The 18,080-nt window shown below is 38.9% G+C and overlaps 3 protein-coding genes across 5 annotated transcripts in view; 1 reads left to right on the top strand and 2 right to left on the bottom strand.

Moving 5' to 3' along the window:
• The window catches only part of LOC139963621 (NLR family CARD domain-containing protein 4-like), a 93,869-nt gene extending 83,267 nt beyond the window's left edge, over positions 1 to 10,602 (bottom strand). For 2 of the 3 annotated variants that reach the window (XR_011791643.1, XM_071964597.1), the window contains exons 1-5: positions 10,480 to 10,600; positions 5,658 to 5,729; positions 2,751 to 2,815; positions 2,055 to 2,363; positions 203 to 1,372 (exon numbers count right to left, since the gene is read on the bottom strand). Coding sequence is in view for 2 of the 3 variants with exons in the window: in XM_071964597.1 (XP_071820698.1) it covers positions 203 to 1,372; positions 2,055 to 2,363; positions 2,751 to 2,808 (1,537 nt within the window). In the remaining variant the exon portion in view is untranslated. Of the gene's footprint in view, positions 1 to 202; positions 1,373 to 2,054; positions 2,364 to 2,750; positions 2,816 to 5,657; positions 5,730 to 10,479 lie in introns of all 3 variants that reach the window. The other variant, XM_071964596.1, reaches the window with a different exon arrangement.
• LOC139963628 (homeobox protein GBX-2-like) overlaps positions 1 to 18,080 on the top strand; it is a 183,004-nt gene that overhangs the window by 112,720 nt on the left and 52,204 nt on the right. The gene's annotated exons all lie outside the window — the stretch shown is intronic.
• Positions 1 to 18,080, bottom strand: part of LOC139963631 (macrophage migration inhibitory factor homolog) — a 177,314-nt gene that overhangs the window by 127,983 nt on the left and 31,251 nt on the right. The gene's annotated exons all lie outside the window — the stretch shown is intronic.

The raw sequence follows: 18,080 nt of genomic DNA, 5'->3' as shown, positions 1-18,080 counted from the left end.
TACATTGTCGCGCGTGTTGTTTGAATGTTAATTTACAGCAGACACTGTGGGGTGGGGTACGAGGAGCATAAGCTGTTTATGTATGCACATGAGAGGACATCATACAAACAATACTTTCATCTTTCAAGTTTGCTAATTATCTTACACATCAGAGATGACAAACTGTGGTGTTGCATCAATAGTATCAGTACTGAAGACTTACCTTCACTAAGAATCCACACCAGATGATGAGAGGCATAAAACTCACAGAGGATTTTGAGCGATATTCGTGCAACCGTCTTACGTCGACACTGGGAATTGTCAAAAACCACTTCCTGTGCCAACATCCCGAGCTTCATATAGTTATCATAGAACTCTTGTCCAAGTTCTGAAATTAAAAATGTCTTCTCCCATGACAGTTGCTGGTTCTTCTGTGTGAGGCCGTCGAAAGCGATACGGTACAGTTTAGCTAGTTCCGTTTCAAAAGCAGGCACCTCAGTATTAGCACCTTTCTTGTTTTTCATATGGTCATGAAAGCATGCGATCACATAAGTGAAAAATCTTGTTACTGTGCTAAATATCTCGATTTCTGGCCTCTCGTGTGCTATGTGGGCAACCATAGTGGAGAAGAGAGGGACCTGACAGAGATCTCTTAAGAAGGGGTTTCTTTGAAGCTGCTCTTCGATCCGATCTGCCAACTGGACATCATCAGCCACCGCCTTCAGGACATAGTTTCGACGTTCAGCCACCCCAAACCCTGTTAATCTGATTCGTTTTGTTTCGGGGTGTAAGTTAGGCGGGAGGATCAGTGTCCTGGTAAGTATGATGACAAGAACATCTAGAAACATTTTCATCTCAATGATGGAGAAGATATCTGTTTCGGTTTCATTCTTGTCAGGATACTCGTCATAACTGTCAAATAACATGACAACAGACTTTTTGTATACTTTGAGGATTTCCTTAATGCAAGCTTCATCCATGTCCTCATCTTTGGGCACTATGGAATTCTTTATGGCAGTGTATATAGAATTTACACCTGTCAGTTGCCTCAACTGGAGAAATATAAGTATTTCCACATCTTTGAGAGGAGATTCAGGGTTCTCTGTACACCAGTCATAGACAAACTGTGATGCAAGTGTTGTTTTCCCGAACCCAGGATCAGCCTCAATTATCGTTCTCTTTGACTTAGTTTTGGGGCTGCTCAGAATATCGTTGTAAGATTCTAGCACATCGGGCTTTTGCATGAAATCACCCTCCTGAGCGGAGCAGTAAATACCTCCTTTAACAAATATACTGTTAACATTACACGTGTTCATGGAAGGAAATGGCTTAGCTGTTTCGTATTGCTTTCGATAGGCTATTTTTGAATACTTGATGAGATCGTTTTTCTTTCCTGAGAAAAAAAGACCACAATTAAAGAGTTTTTAGCACTTGAAAGGTAACATGCAGACATAGTGAACTTACTTTTGAAACAAACTTAACATCGAGTGGGTTCAAGTGAAACTGGAGTGCAGCCTCTCAATTGTGAATTTTAGTTTACATAAGGTTAAAATATCAGTCACCAAATTTGATTTTTGGACATGAAGCATTACCTAAGAGTTCTAGCAAAAGATCTCATTCAGATGTATTGTAGACGGCTTTGACCTTAGGATCGAGAATATCCAATTTTAGTTACTAAGATACTATATACCCAATCAATTTGTTTTATTATTACGCGCAAATTTTTTTATCTTCAATTGTTCAAGGAACAGTAAACCTCCAGCTATAATTGATCAAACTTCACTTTCTGTTGAAAGTTGAGGTTTATACTTTGCAAGTTTTCAAGAAATGTTGACTTAAAATATCCGATTTACCTAAAAAAAAATAGAGAAAATTAAAGAACAGACTCAGCCCGTGTATGGTAACTTGTAAATGAAAGAGTCCTTAGTAAATAATCGATTCACCACTAACATTGTTGCAAAGCTTCGAAAATTACCAATCGCAGTAAATCGATGGAGGTAATGCGCATTCATAAGACTTTTGCGAGTACATACGAACATTCATGTATATAAAGATATGCTTTAAAGTTACAGTACCTTCTAATTGAGCCTTAGACTGACCATCACTGGAACATAGTATCCCTGTATGCTCCACATACAGCTTTCTTACACGCATCTCAATCCCAGAACGACATATTTTTTTCAGCGCACACAGAAGTGTCATGATACTTTTTGGCTCTATTTGTCCTCTCTCTTCCATATAACGAACCATGAGAAGGCCCGCCGCACTGGCTGCATTGCTCAACTCTTCTATATCAACAGGCGGATATTCAAAGAACGTAGCAAGCTCAAGAACAATTTTAACAGTCAGGAGGGTAGCAAGTGCAACTTTAAAACTACCAAAACCTGTTGAAAATAACGAAAGAGGAAAAAAGACACCTAACTAGCTAGCACATGGAACACTCCTTCAGATATGAAGGAATGCTATAACAAGGGATACGTTAGTGATATGAACATGAATACTTTAAAATTATCGATCAAAATGTTATGACCTGGTAATCCCATTCACTTTCAAAAGTTTGATTTACATATGATATTATGTTGTAAATATATATTATATGATATCCGCATTAAAATTCGCCAATGTTACGTGTTTTTATAAAAGAAAGGTTAAGATGACATCGCAGCTATATTTGAAACGCAACAGTGTACCGTGGATTGTAGATAAAACAGCCTAACACAATAAAAGACAACATACCTACTAAATGAAAATGGTTCAGCTTTCAAACTTACCGTTTACTGCCTTCTTCAAATCTGGTTTGATGTCCACGGGATTAAAATTGGAAGCCATCTTAGGTCTGTAATTTTGCATGCAAAATAATCATTAATTTGACGGTAAATTCTATATAAAGTTCCACAGTCAAAGCATTTACTGCTTAAGTGCTATTGGCTGATAAATACTCCATACAAATTTCGAATGCTCTACCGTGGCACTGCTCACAGCTTACACTCTTAACTAATGATTTGAATAAATTACTATAGTTGGTTTTACCAGGTGTTTGTTCTTTAAATCGATACATCAGTCAATCGATTGATCCTATCCATCATATCCATATAATCCGTCCTATCCATACTATCAATCCTATCCATCCATACTATCCATCCATCCTATCCATATATCATATCCTTACATCCATACTATCCATCCATCCTATTCATCAATCAATCCTATCCATCCATTATATCCATCCATCTTATCCATCCATCCATCCTATCGATCCATCCTATCCATCCTATCGATCCATCCATCCATCCGATCCATCTATTCATCCTATCCATCCATCCTACCCAGTCCATTCTATCCATCCATTCTATACATCCATCCATTCTATACATCCATCCTATCCATTTATCCATCCATCCTATCAATCTCATCCATCCTATCCATCCATCCATTCTATCCATCCATCCTATCCATCCATTCTATCTATCCAATCCATCCATCCTATCCATCCATCCTATCAATCCATCATATTCATCTAGTCTATCCATCCATCTTATCCACCCATCCAAATTATCCATCATTCCCATCCATCCTATCCATCGAACAAATCCATCAGTCCATCCATCTATCATATCAATCCATCCTATCCATATTATACGTGCATCCTCTCCAACCATCTTATCCATCCATCCTGATTATTCATCCTATCCATACATCCTATCCATCCCTACTATCCATCCTATCGATCCATCCATCCTATCCATCCATACTATCCGTTCATACTATGCATCCTATCCATCCCATTCAACCTATCCATCTATCCTATACATCCATCCTATCCATCCATTCATTTTATCCATCCATCCATCCATCCTATCCATTCATCCATCCTATCCATCGATCCATTCTAGCCATCCTATCCATCCTATCATCCATATCCATCTTATCTATCCATCCTATCTATCCAACCTATCCATCCATCCTATTCATCCATCATATCCATCCATCCAATCCATCCATCCTATTTATCCTATGAATACTTTCCTTGATCCTATCCATCCATCCTATCCATCCATCCTATCCATCCATCTTATCCATCCATCCAAATTATCAATCCTATTCTTCCATCATATCCATCCAACACATCCATCCATCCATCCTATCCATCCTACTCATCCATCTTATCCATCCATCCTATCTATCCATCTTATCCATCCATCCCATCCATCCTATCCATCCATACTATCCACCCATCCATCCTATCCATCCTATCATACCTATCTATCCATCTTATCCATCGATCCCATCCATCCATTCTATCCACCCATCCATACTATCCATCCATCCAAATTATCAATCCTATCTTTCCATCATATCCATCCAACATATCCATCCATACATCCTAATCATCCATCCTACTCATTCATCTTACCATTCCATCCTATCTATCCATCTTATCCATCCATCATATCCTTCCATCGATCCTATGCATCCATCTATTCTATCCATCCTATCATACCTATCTATCCATCTCATCCACCCATCCTATCCATCCATCCTATTCATCCATCCTATCCATCCATCCTATTTATCCATCCATCCATAATATCCATCCACCCATCCATCCATTTATCTTATCCATCCATCCTATCCATCCATCTTATCCATCCATCATATTTATCCACCTTATCCAACCATCATATTCATCCATCATATCCATCTTATCCATTCATCTTATCCATCTATCATATCTTTTCATCCATCCTATCCATATCCATCCATCATATCCATCTATCCCATCAATCCATCCATCCTATCAATCCATCCTATCCATCCATCCTATCCATCTAACATATTAATCCAACATTACCATTTATCTTATCTATCCATCATATTTATCCATCATATCCATCCATCATATCCATCCTTACATCCTATCCTTCTATCCTATCCATCCTATCCATCCATCCTATCCATCCATCCTATCCATCCATCTTATCCATCCATCCATCTTATCCATCCATCCATCTTATCCATCCATCCTATCTACCCATCTTATCCATCCATCCTATTTATCCCTCCTATACATCCATCCTATACATCCATCCTATCCATCCATAATATCCATACATCCTATCAATCCATCCTATCCATACATTATATCCATCCATCCTATCCATCCATCCTATCCATTTATGCCTCCGACCACCTACCTACCTTCCTACCTATCTATCTATTTATATATCTGTCTCTGATTAATAAAAGTATTTGTTACTTTATCAAACTAGCTTCTTTTTTATGGGGAGGGGGGGTGGGGCAATGTTAACATAGGGCGTTTTAGTTCCACAACAATCTTTTTCTGATAATATTAACTATTATTAGATACTATTATTAATTTGATGTTTTGTTCTGTATTGGCAAACGACAGTTGCTTTTCTTTTTAAGACTTCCATTCCGACATGGATTTTCGTGGAAAGCCAATGCATTTTGCGTTGCTGGGAAGAAAACTGAATAAATTAAGGAGAAAGTAGGCTGCGAATTGAAGGAATTTAATAGCAGGATCCAGTAGATGTCGGCATACACCACACCATAAGACACATCATAACATTACTACATAGTAGAAAAGATAACGTTTCCATATGTGCCGTTAGTTTACTAAATACATTTTCTACTATAGCATTAGCTGCTTCACTTACCAGTTAGATATTTCTGCCAGATACTTTCAATAAGACTGGGGTGATCAACACTTCTCGCATAACCGATGGAATCTGTAAACCGATAGAAAAATTAAAATTATTTAATACAGAAAGTGGCGTCAACCTACGTTGGTGAAAAACCAAACGTAGTTGTTATGGTGTTCAACAATATTGAAGTTGTAAATAGTATGAAGAGTTACTTTTATGTTGATATCTTGTTGGTGATCGTGTTCGTTCAGCCGTTGAAAGTTTGTCACCATGGCCTTAGTATTGACGCAAACAACATAAAAGGCATTGAAATAGTTTCTAGTAATTTAAGCATTCCGTACCATATCTTGCAGTAGAAAAGCTGCGACTTGTCAGTAAAACACACCTAAGTACATGTAAAGCTCTATTACCACGACTTCCCCGGATATCATCGGGTAAAATCGAGTCGATCGGAAAATATAGTGACTAAGATATGTTAGGAATGTATCAAATTTGAATGTGCTGAGAATTTGATCAAATGGTTCATGTCTTGCTTCACAAATTATAATAACGATCAAATGATAGTAAACTGATTTCATTTGTGAAAAATGTACTTTGGTGTGAAAATATGATGAGGGTTACCGTGAGAACAGGGTGGGGGGGGGGGGATTAGACAGGGGTAAATGTGTCAGATGAGGTTCCATCAATTGAAGTATATACTCAATTTGTTTTCCTTTTTTGCAAGGGAGACTCATGGAAAATGCGATGGTTAACTCTTATTGTAGAATGGGGGTGGGGGTTGTCGGTGAAGGTGATTGAAGTTCGAAGAAATGTTAACAAACTTGGTGTTATAGTATCCGCGTTATTTCATTTTGTGTTTTAAAATGACATTTACTATGGATACGGTATCGCATTTGCAAGACGCTTCGCCAAAGTCGTTTATTTGGAAGATCAGAGATATTTAATGGAAGACACGGAACACGAGATTTGGAAAAGATGATAAATATATACAACGTGAATAAGGAATGAATGCTTCAGTCTCAGTATTTACTTTTCTTAGTAAGAGAGTATTTTGCTATTGCTGAGTATGTATTATAATTTTATTTATTCTACGAGGAAATGGAGGTTTGTGATTCGAATGTGTCTAGCATAAAACGTCGTTTGTAGAGTAGCCGAAATAGCTAACTACACACCACTGTAAATATTAATGAACCATACATTGGTTGTATGCATGGCTACACACAGATGTTCGTAGGATTGTGTACGGATTGCTGTATTGTTAAAACAAGAGCAGCAACGCTACAGAAGCTCATGTAACCAATCTATTTGAGATATTTGTTTTTTTTTTCTTGTGCATAGGACATACGCGAGGTAACGCCCTTGCCTTATGCTCCTTCTTAGCAGCCAAAATTTGTTTAAATAATAGAAGGTTGTTAACATTTGTTATGAAAAAAGACATTAAGAATTGTTTTACTTAATTTTGGCCCTCTCAATTAATACCTAACATAAGTATGTAAGATATATATAACTCTAACATACCGCTGAAATCTTACGTTAACCTAGTTTTGTCTCTGGAATACAATATATTCGTCGCCTAAACCACATGTAAATGTTCCCCGCTATATCATTATAGTGAACGGCTAATATGGCTACATGGTCACCAACATCGATTATAGTCGTATCACCGCATTTACAGCTTGTACGCATGCTCACATGTACTTCATGTATTTGATACCTTCTCAGATAGTAAAACTATACCTGTATTTTCCTTTGTTCAAATCCACGTACCCTAACCCTAACAATACCCCATACAATAGAAATTCTTCCGAGGACGTGGTGATTCTTTAGAAATCACAACCGAGGACTGGAATTCTTTTGTTCCAGTCCTCGGTCAGATAGAAAAACAAACGCACACCCACACACACACCCACAATGGAACAACTTGGATACAAATCAACACTAAATGAAGTCTATCGTGTCTGTGTGTGTAGTAGAAGGGGTGGGGGCTGGGGAGTGGTGGATTCCCTCTTTGTCACCATGTCATGCACTATACCTACCTCCCTTAATTACTTCATTGATTAGTATAATATGTTAACCTTATATACCTACCTAATGAGGGTTTAATTGGTTGCCCTTTGTTCTGGTGTAAATATCATTGACCCAATTACCTCTAGTTTCAATAATATGGGCATCCTTTATTGTTATATTCAATCCTTGGTTATTGGTTCTGGTATCGAATGGTCCTGGAAGTGGGAGGTTTTGTCCAATTATGTTTGTTAAAGTGTTGAAAAGTAACACAGGAAACTGTTTTTATTTTTTCACAGACATAAATAGGTTAATATGTTTTTGCAGGAAACCCTTACAACCTCAAATGATTTTAGTTTTTGGACTAAAGATTGGGGCGGTCAAATGTGTTCTTACCATGGTATAAATAAGAGTAGAGGCGTTGCTATATTATTTAACCCACATTTTCATTATCACCAATTATTGAGCTAAAAGATATAGACGGTCGTGATATTTATTTTTCGTATATAAGTGATCACCTTTAAAACAAAAGCTACGAATTAATAATTTGGAGTCAGGGTGACTTCAATTTTGTGTGTAATATCGATATTGACAAGACTGGGGGTCTCGTAATAATTTAAAGCCTGCTCGGAGGTTATTAGATGCGCTCAAGATCATGATGTAGTAGGTACTTGGCGTGATCGTAACCCTAAAACAAAACGCTTAACCTGACATTCCAATATTGAGGAGGCCATCATTGTAGACTTGATTTTTTTTAAATTTCAAAAATTTTAAAAATTGTATTTCCGATGCTATCATTTCTCTGATTTTTTAGCTCTGATCTTGATAGTGTTGTTGTTAATGTATCTTTGGGACATCAGAGAGGCCGAGGTACTTGGAAACTTAATACTTCTTTATTGAGTGATGATAAGTATTGTGATTAAATAAGATCAACAATAAATGCTACTGTAACTTCAATTACAGATTTAAACCCTGGCCTACTCTGGGAGATTTGTAAATTAAACGTTAGATCGGTTTCTATTCATTATTCCAAGTTGCAGGCCAGAACTCGTAAAGATGATGAAAGTAAAATTCATGAAAAAAATGCTTTTTACGAGCAACTTTATTTGCAAGTCCCTCTGATGAGGTCAAAAATATTTTGGGTGGTTTTGGAGGAAAGCTGGAAGCCATTCATGATTTTAAATTGAATGGCATCATTGTGCGTTCCAGAGTTGTGAGTTCTACATCTGATTCTGGGATGATATTGGGCAGCTGGTCGTAAATTCTTTGGACTATGCATTTGACAGAGGCTACTTAGCAGATGAGCAAGGTAGTGCTTTATCTCTTCAATTCCTAAGCCTGGTAAAGACATACAATATCTTAAGAGCTGGCGTCCCATTGCTCTTTTGCATGTAGATTATAAAATTGCAGCGAAGTGCATTGCCTCTCGTGCAAAGAATGTTTTGAGTTCCATCATTGGTTTTGAGCAAACATGTTCTTTAAAGGGTCGATTTATTGGAGAAAACATTAGATTAGTTCAGGATCTTATTTGGCACATTCGATTTTAGCATTGACCGTCTAAATATTCTCCAAAAGAGGGCTATACGTCACATTGCTAATGCCCCACCGCTTGAACATACTAGTGGAATATTTAAGTCCCTAAATTTATTAAAACTTGGTGATATTATAACAGTCAAGGTTGCTACTTTTGCTTACAAAGTATGGAATGGCTTACTGCCAGTCACTTTTAATGACTTTATATGTAGTAACAGAGTCTTACATAACCATTACACAAGACAAGCCGACAACGCTCATTGCAATTTTTACCATAATTCTTCGTAATAGAGCAATACAAATTTGGAATGATCTATCAACAACAGTTGAAGTCTATATCTTCAAAACACACATTCACCAGACATTTGAAAAAGGATTTTATTAACTCGTACAAGTAGTACATAATCTATTCACGTATCCATCTCAGCATAATTAGATATTATTACTGTTTATTTAATCCTAACGTATATATATACTGTATTATTTATATTTGTACTTTTTGTTCTTTCTTCCAGTGAGTCTCCTACTTTGTTAAGTCCCTTTAAGACTTTATAGGACTTTCCTATTGTACACAATTCGCGATAAAACAAATAAATGAATTAAATAGGGGTATCTGGTAGTTTGTGATATTTAGACTTTCAATAGCGTTTGACCTTTTAGATTGGAATATCATTTATCTTACTCTTACGTATTTCAAAATAAAATAAAACTGTTAGCAAACTCTTATGTATTTCAACTTTGGTCTCCAATTTAAATCATGGGTCAATGTTCTGTATAGTAACAACACAACATGTGTTTCAAATAATGGTTATTTATCTGGTTATTTTAGAGTTTCACGTAGGCTGTCCCTCTATGTCCCTATCTCTCTATCCTTTGCACTGTTTTATAATTAATTCTAATATGAGTATTAAAGTTATTACAATTACAGGGGTTTCTCTTAAAATATCTCAGTATGCAGATTATACTGTTGTAATAACTGATGATTCTGATTCTTTTTTGGCAGAAGTCAATAAAGTGTTAAATTTGTTTTGCAGTGCTTCAGGTCTACATATTATAGCCTGTTTTAACTAATGACGTGTATAGTATATCAGTACATAGCTTGTGATATTAATGACGTGTTTAGTATATCAGTACATAGCCTGTGTTATTAATGACGTGTTTAGTATATCAGTACATAGCTTGTGTTATTTATGACGTGTTAAGTATATCAGTACATAGCCTGTGTTATTAAGGACGTGTGTAGTATATCAGTACATACATAGCTTCCCACCATTACTGTCTCCTGTACGTTACTTACCAGTACGATCATCGCTTTGTAGGTTTATCATCCAGAGTAGAAATTATGTAGAGAATCCTTTAAAGGACATATGAAAATCACGAAAGAAGAAACAGGAATGAAGAACATCCAATTGACAAGATGGCGTCGTGTAGGTCGTGTGACGTTCTAACATACGATCCTGGATGCTAAATAGATATCGGTAGGAATCAGTCTATAGTTTAACTGGTTCCAAAGTTCATGGTTTATAGTTTACACAATCAAAGACTTTATTTGATAACACAATTCATATCTGATATTTATACCTTGCTGTGCTTATTCGGTCATATCAGACGTTCAAAGGTACCTACTGTACGTTCATGCATTGCTCTCAGTTACGTCCATCAATGCGCAAACATTGTAGTTTTCCGATGTATTTTGTCCTATATATTCGTAATATGCCTGTAAAGTACGCAAACTGTGTAAATGAAACTACAAGCGGTGATGGCTAACTCTGAATATGTCTTGGAATCTACAGATTGGTTTACGAAAATAAAACAACGTAAAACTATACTGTTTATTAAACAAATATTAAAGAAAAGGAAAAAAAATATACACAAATTTACAAAAGAGAGTGTCTATATATTATACGGAGCTATAGATCGAGATTCTAACAAGATTAGGATTGCAAGGGTCAGTGATTAGCAGGTGCGTATCCAGGGGGCGTTGGGGGCGCGCGCCCCCGGGTAAGGAAAAGAGGAGAGAAAAAAGAGAAGAAAAAAGGGAAAAGGAGGGGGGGGAAAAGAAAAGGAGGAGAGGAAGGAAGGGAAAAGAAAAAAAAGAGAAAACGGAGAAAAGGGGGGGGGGGGAGTAGAAGAAAGCCAAGACCTCTTGAAAAGAAAGAGGAACAGTCATAGTTAAAGCGCTGATCCCTACTATATACACAGGGTAGCCAGTGACAGATCAAGGATTACGGAGGGGGTGTGCGCCTTACCCTACCCCTTACACCGACAACTCCATTTTTGACGTTTCAATTTTTCCACTCTCACTAATGTATCTATATAAATACTATATATGGTCTATCATAACGCGTGTGTGTGTATGGACGCCTTAAACAATTGTACAATTGTGCTATATGGAACCAACTGTGGCTGGTCTTGAACTCGACCGAGTCGTCGGGGAACATGACGCATTTCGGGAAGGGGCGACCGCCCCCCTCCTGAGCAAATTTTCTTTATGACACCGCTAGTAATTTCAAAATAGACAATGCTTAGATGCAACTTACAAGGCCTGGGAAGTGTCATTTCCAGCGATCTGGGAGGCATTTTCGGCCAAAAATTTTATTGTACGCTTCGCGCCAACTCATGGTGGCGCTTCGCTTAGATAGTTTGCCTACAGGCTTCGCCCCTCCCTTGGCAATTACTCGCTACACGCCTTTTCGAATTTAATTTGTAAAGCAAAAAAGCAGATATAACATTATATCAGTGAGCATTGAAATGCATGTTCCAGGATGAACAGCCCCAAAAACTGTCTATGTGTGTAGTCAAAGGCGTAGGAGCCCAATTGGATTTGGGGGCTGTAATGACTTGCCCGAAAAAAAGCCAAAATTTTTCGCGTGCAAAACGCGTGTTCAGCATATCGATACCAATATCATATAAGCAAGCATCGGTCATTACATCGCATGCCATCGTTCACCGTACGGTCCGTGAAAGTTGCACAGTATACCGCCGGATGCTAAAGTAAACAACCAAATGTCTTATGTAGATGAAGAAAAAGCATACAGATCCATTTATGTCAAAACTCTCTTTTACAGTAGTAATATCGGCCAAGCTTACAACTTTATTTTAATTACCAAGGTGATCATTTTTAAGCTATTCATTGCTATTTATTTTTCTTTCAGTAGGGGCCAGAAAAAAATGGGGAAAATTTGGTTGCGGGGGGGGGGGGGGGCTGCAGCCCCCGCCTCCTACGGGACCTACGCCTATGTGTGTAGTGTTCGCTTTCGATATACCTGATATCGGAAATATCTGCTATTTTTCATTTCCTTCAACGCAGTTTTATAACAGCCATTATAAGAGGTTGCAATATTTCTACACCATGAAATTCACTGTGTCGGAATTTTCCAAAATTTCCTCACCAACATTCTTTATCATACTTTCCTCTACTCGTGCAATTTTGACCTGTCTGTTAGGGGTTCAAGGAGGTTTTTCTATATTGGTTGTCCATAGATTGAATTTTGTGCAACATTATGGGTATGTTCTGAAGTGATTTTATTCACGAGAAATGTGAATTTTCAAATTCTCAACAAATAATGGGCTTAAAACCTTCAAACGTGGGGCTTTTGGATATTGTGGGCCGTGACGTAGAATCACCTACAAAAGCAATGATCCATAGGACATGCAATGAGGTCGAACATGATGTGTGACTGGTGACAATCTTCAAAAAGGTTATGGATGGAAAAAAAACTTTTGGGAAATACTGCGGTTCTCAGGCAAAAGTGTACATCTGGTTGATCATTTTCAAGCCCGAGAAGTGCCATTTCCGCTGATCTGGGGGGTATCAAAACCAAACATTTTCTTGTACGCTACGCGCCAACCGATGGTGGCGCTCCGCTTAGATAGTAATCAGAGCCTTATCTGTATATAAGGCTCTGATAGTAATTTGCGCCCCCCGGGTTAGAAAATCCTGGATACGCGCCTGATTAGAGTCCCGTACTAGAAACAAACAAGGAATAGTTCATTGGTAGAACACCAGCGCTGTCACCTTCGGAGCCTATTTATCCGTTTGAAGATAAGCACTCCTGGTACATCACTCTGTGAAGGTGACATAGTAGGGAAAAATTCACCTTATGCAGAATATCTCTGTCTAGATTAGTTTGCTCTGAGGTCTCTGGACTTGGGACCAGACTTTGGTGGGTTAAACCTGGTTTTATGAGCGCTCGACCATCCCACTTCCCTCAGAGCAAATTGCTGGGGTTGTTTTTAGCTCCATCTGTCTGAATGCCTTTGAGTTTCTGCATAGCCAGATGATGTAGCTCGCTCTGAGTGTGATATTGGCTGCTGTATCGGTTATAGCCTTCTTCTTTCCTTTAGGGATGCCCAAGGATGCAAGACATTTGTTGACTGATGTGTTGCAAAAGCCTCTGCTTCCTACTTCTATCGGAAAGTAGTATGTAGACCAACCTCTGCTCTCGCAGTCAGCCACTAGGGCTTGGTATTTACACTTCTTTCTAGCATATGCATTTGCCAGATTCTCCTCCATAGGAACTGTAAGCTCTACGATGATAACATTCTTTGTTTTCTTAGAGAAGATGGTGATATCTGGTCTCTTAGCGGTCTCAGTAATTTCTGGAGGGAACACTATTTGCTTGTGTTCCTCATCCATCAAAAATATCCAGTCACTGGCCTTCTTCAGGATGTTGGTTGGCTCTGTCTTTGGAAGTGGCAGGACTGGATTTCGGTACGTTGTGCCATCAGCTGTACGAAAGGCTATTGTAGAGGTGAAATCCAGAGTCTCAGATGTATTGAATCTCTTCTGGTTTGCCTCTACGATGTACGGTGCCAGACCTGATGCAATTGCCCTCATTGTTTGGTCATGGCGCCAGTTATACCTTCCACTTTGTAGTGAGTAGCTGCAACCATTTAGGATGTGGAACAGTGTGCAATGACGATGATGACATAGTTGGCAGAGTCCTAGATTGGTCTTGCCCCACAGCTTCAGATTGGCAGGAGAAGGAAGTTGATCATGAATTGCATTGATGTGGAAGGACAGCAATTCTGGTGTCCAGATATACAGAAGTTTCTTCCAGGAGGTGTCGACCTGCATGGCAGACTCCCATTTCAACCACTGTCCTTGTTTTGCACATCCGTAAAGGTAGACCAACATGTCCTCCTCGTCTACATCTTTCACTAGCCCGGTGAGGCATTTCCTGTGTTCTTGGTGACTCATGTCTCTGATCAGCTTCTGGTTTCTTTTGTAACCGAGACCTGCTCTGTCGGTCTGGCCCCTAGCCATCTCATTCAGGATTAGGTGGCGTTTTTTTTGTTCTAATTCTTTCATACCATTCCACCTGGCTTTGCTTTTCTTACTTTCCATGCATTTCCTGTAGAGTGTCTGGGTACTTCCATCTCTAGAGTGCTTATTTAGATGGTACTTGGTTACTTGCATACATTTGACTGAAGTGGTGAGCTTTTTCAGTTGCAGACCATAGTGTTTCCTGCTCCTATACAGAGCGCTGGTGGTCGTACATCTGCTTATTCTTGCCCACTGCTTCAGGTATTTGGTGCAGATAGCTTCTAGACTTGTGATGTAGGTAATTGGGAAGTTGTAGATGGTGAACTCCCATGTCATTTTGGGTACGATTGCATTGTTGTAAATCCACAGCTTCATAATTCCACTTAGTTGACTTGTGTCGGTTTTCTGCAGCATCTCTGACAGCTTTGTTTTTACCAAGCCCCTGATGTTATTGTCTTTCAGGTCATTGTAAATCATCTTCCCGAGGCACCGCATGGGTTGACTGTGGATATAGGCAATCTGCTCTCCGTCTATTTCTAGTCCGGGGTCGTATGCCACATATTGAGTTTTGTGTCCTTGTTGCTTCTGTTCTGCATTGGGGACGACCTTCTTCATGGCATGGGATCTGCATTTGCTTGGTTTAGCTTTCATGGTCCGAGTCCATTTGAGGAAGATGTTCATTGTATCAACAAGTTCTTGACAGCTTTCTGGGCTCCTAGCTATGAGGGTTAGGTCATCTGCATATGCTTTGGCAGATGATGTGATGTCAGATCCACTCATGCAGTATCCAAGGCAGTATCCAAGGCAGTTATCCTAGGAGGTCGAGGCACAGGTTGAAAACGGCCAGGAACAGGATGCAGGAGAGTGGGCAGCCTTGGAAGACTCCAATCGTGCACTGTATCCAGTCAGTTGTCCAGTCAGTTGTTTTGACACGTATGAATAGCTAATCATAGTATTTAAATATGATCTTCCTGATGTGATATGGAACATGATACCACTCTAAAGCGAACTGTACAAGATTGTGTGGTACAATACCGTATGCATTTTGCAGGTCCAACCATGTTGTCACAATCGGTTTGCCATTCTTTTTGGCATCTTGGAGCATTTCAGTTATTGCTTCTGTGTGTTCCACACATCCTGATATCTTCTCCATGAAACCCTTCTGAATGGATTGGTCAATATAGTTGTTGTTTGTCAGGTAATAGATGGTTCTTTGAGCGAGAATACCCATTCCGAGGTTGCCACTTGAGTTCTTCAGTGTGATGGGTCTGAAGCAGGAAGGGTCACTGGTGTTCTCTTCTTTTGGTATAAGAATTGTCTCTCCCGTTCTCCAGCTCATAGGTATTGCAGCTGTTCTCCAGATACCACAGATTACTTCGTGTAGTAGCTGTGTTGTTCTAGGGCATTTTTTCCACACTAGGTAGGGAATGCGATTGGTGCCCAGAGCACTGGCATTTCTTCTTTTCTGAAGGTAGCTATTTAACTCTGACAGACTGGGGGGTTTGGTTTTGAATGGCTTGGTCGGCTTTGGTGGTCTCTTCAAGCCCTTAAGAGGGTGGTATTTGTAGTCACGCCTTTTATCGCTGTTGACATTTTACTCTGTCTAACTTGATCGTCCCGGTCAGTTCTCCGTTGTTGATTAACTTCAGTAAGACAGGATTTTAATGAACGGAAGAACAAAGTTATAGTTAAAGTCTTAAACAATGCCTCTTATATATGAACGGGTCAGATGTTTTCAAATTATTGAATCTGTTAGAAACTGAGAATAACACATTGTTTTTCATTTAAAGAACTTGATATGCTTCAGTAAGGCGACAATATGGGGCAGTAGCGCAATGGCGTGCACAGGATATCAAAGGTGTGTGGGGGAGGGTGGGGGTGGCTGAGTATCAATTACTCCCTATTGTTTAAGGTATTGGAGCCTGAACTTTAGTGATAGGTCCAGAGGCGTATGAAGGACTTTATAGAGTAGGGGTACAGATGGATTATTGAAACCGGTTGCTATATGAGATGGGAGTCTGGAGATCCTGCCAAGGATAGATAAAAACAAATTTAGACATAAAACTGTGCACTGTGCATATTAAGACTATAAAGCAGGTCCATATAAGTAACACTCAACGCAATGTTTACTAATAATTGATAACATAATAGTAAGGGTGATGATACAACCGTATAAAGGGTCCAATTGCAACAATCCACCGAGTGAACCATTTCCCAACGACTGACAATCCGAGATGTGACCATGACCCACATGCACTCCCCACACCCTTGCGCCCCCGACTGACGATCCGAGATTGGGACATGACCCACGTGCCCTCCTCCATTCCTTTGTGCACTCCACTGTAGGAGCGTCGAATGCCAGGTCCGGTCCCGAGGACAGTACCGGGCCCCCTCTTTTCACTGGTCACATATCCAATATTTTTTTATAGCCCCTCAATACTTCTCCCGGGCGCGCAATATGATTGCGAGGCCTTCAGACTGCAAAATGGTGCTATTATTACATCACGTCAACTCCTATGTACCCATATATCAGTGACTCAAATACAGATTTTGTTTATATAAAAGACGACAAGCCGGTACCACGTGACGCAGGTAAATTTGTCTAGAAGAGTCAATTACTGACGCAAAGTTGACTTGTTGGGAGAAATCTCGTTCTTTGCCTAGTATGACTAATGATGGGAAACTTAATCAGTGGCAGGATACGCCGTGCTATAAACACAAGTAGCCTATCCTGTAACATATTATATATATATATATATATATATATATATATATATATATATATATATATATATATATATATGAGTATAAACTATAACCTATATATATATATATATATATATATATATATATATATTATAGTTTATATTCCAATTTATATAGGTTATAGTTTATACTCCAATATATAGGCTATAGGTTATAGTTTATACTCCAATATATATAGGTTATAGTTTATATTTCAATATATATATATATATGTGTGTGTTATAGTTTATACTCCAATGTATAGGTTATATAGTTTATACTCCAATATATAGTTGATACGACTTGAGTAAGTCTACGTCACGATGACTGGTTCAATAGTAATGTACAACAGATCGATAATATGTGCGCTTGTTCCGGGCAGCTGCACGTACTATAGTGTGCCATGCATGCACCTAACCTTTTGGGGATTGTTTGATATATTGCCTAAAAACTAAATGGATTTTGTCAATTTCGAACGTTTACAGAGATGCATGTAGGTCACAACACAGGGCGGACTTACAGGGAGCACACATTTGTAGGGGCCGTAGTGATGCTGCAGCTAATTTCCTGCGTGTTTCACATGATTTTGTCAATGACATACCACTTAGCATTGATTTAAGCAGACTTTTAACAGCGCTTGAGATTGTGCAATCGCTATCATCAGAAGAACATAAAAACGAATATATGGACTACAGTTACCAATGTCTTATGGAACGTTATTGTTTTGCAGGGCGACCAAGGTAAGTGGTGTTCCCCTGTAACTGTTTAAGCAGTTTTCCGTTAATCATTGCATCAAGTAGGTGTAAGGGGGGGGGGGGGGGGGTTCAATGTAGTACTTCGCACGTGGAAAGACTTCGACAGGTCTAGCGGCCCTATTTGACTTT

This window comes from Apostichopus japonicus, chromosome 22, assembly GCF_037975245.1.
Source record: "Apostichopus japonicus isolate 1M-3 chromosome 22, ASM3797524v1, whole genome shotgun sequence".
NCBI lineage: Eukaryota > Metazoa > Echinodermata > Holothuroidea > Aspidochirotida > Stichopodidae > Apostichopus > Apostichopus japonicus.
The sequence above is the reverse complement of the archived record's forward strand: the minus strand, read 5'-3'. Positions and strand labels throughout refer to the sequence as shown.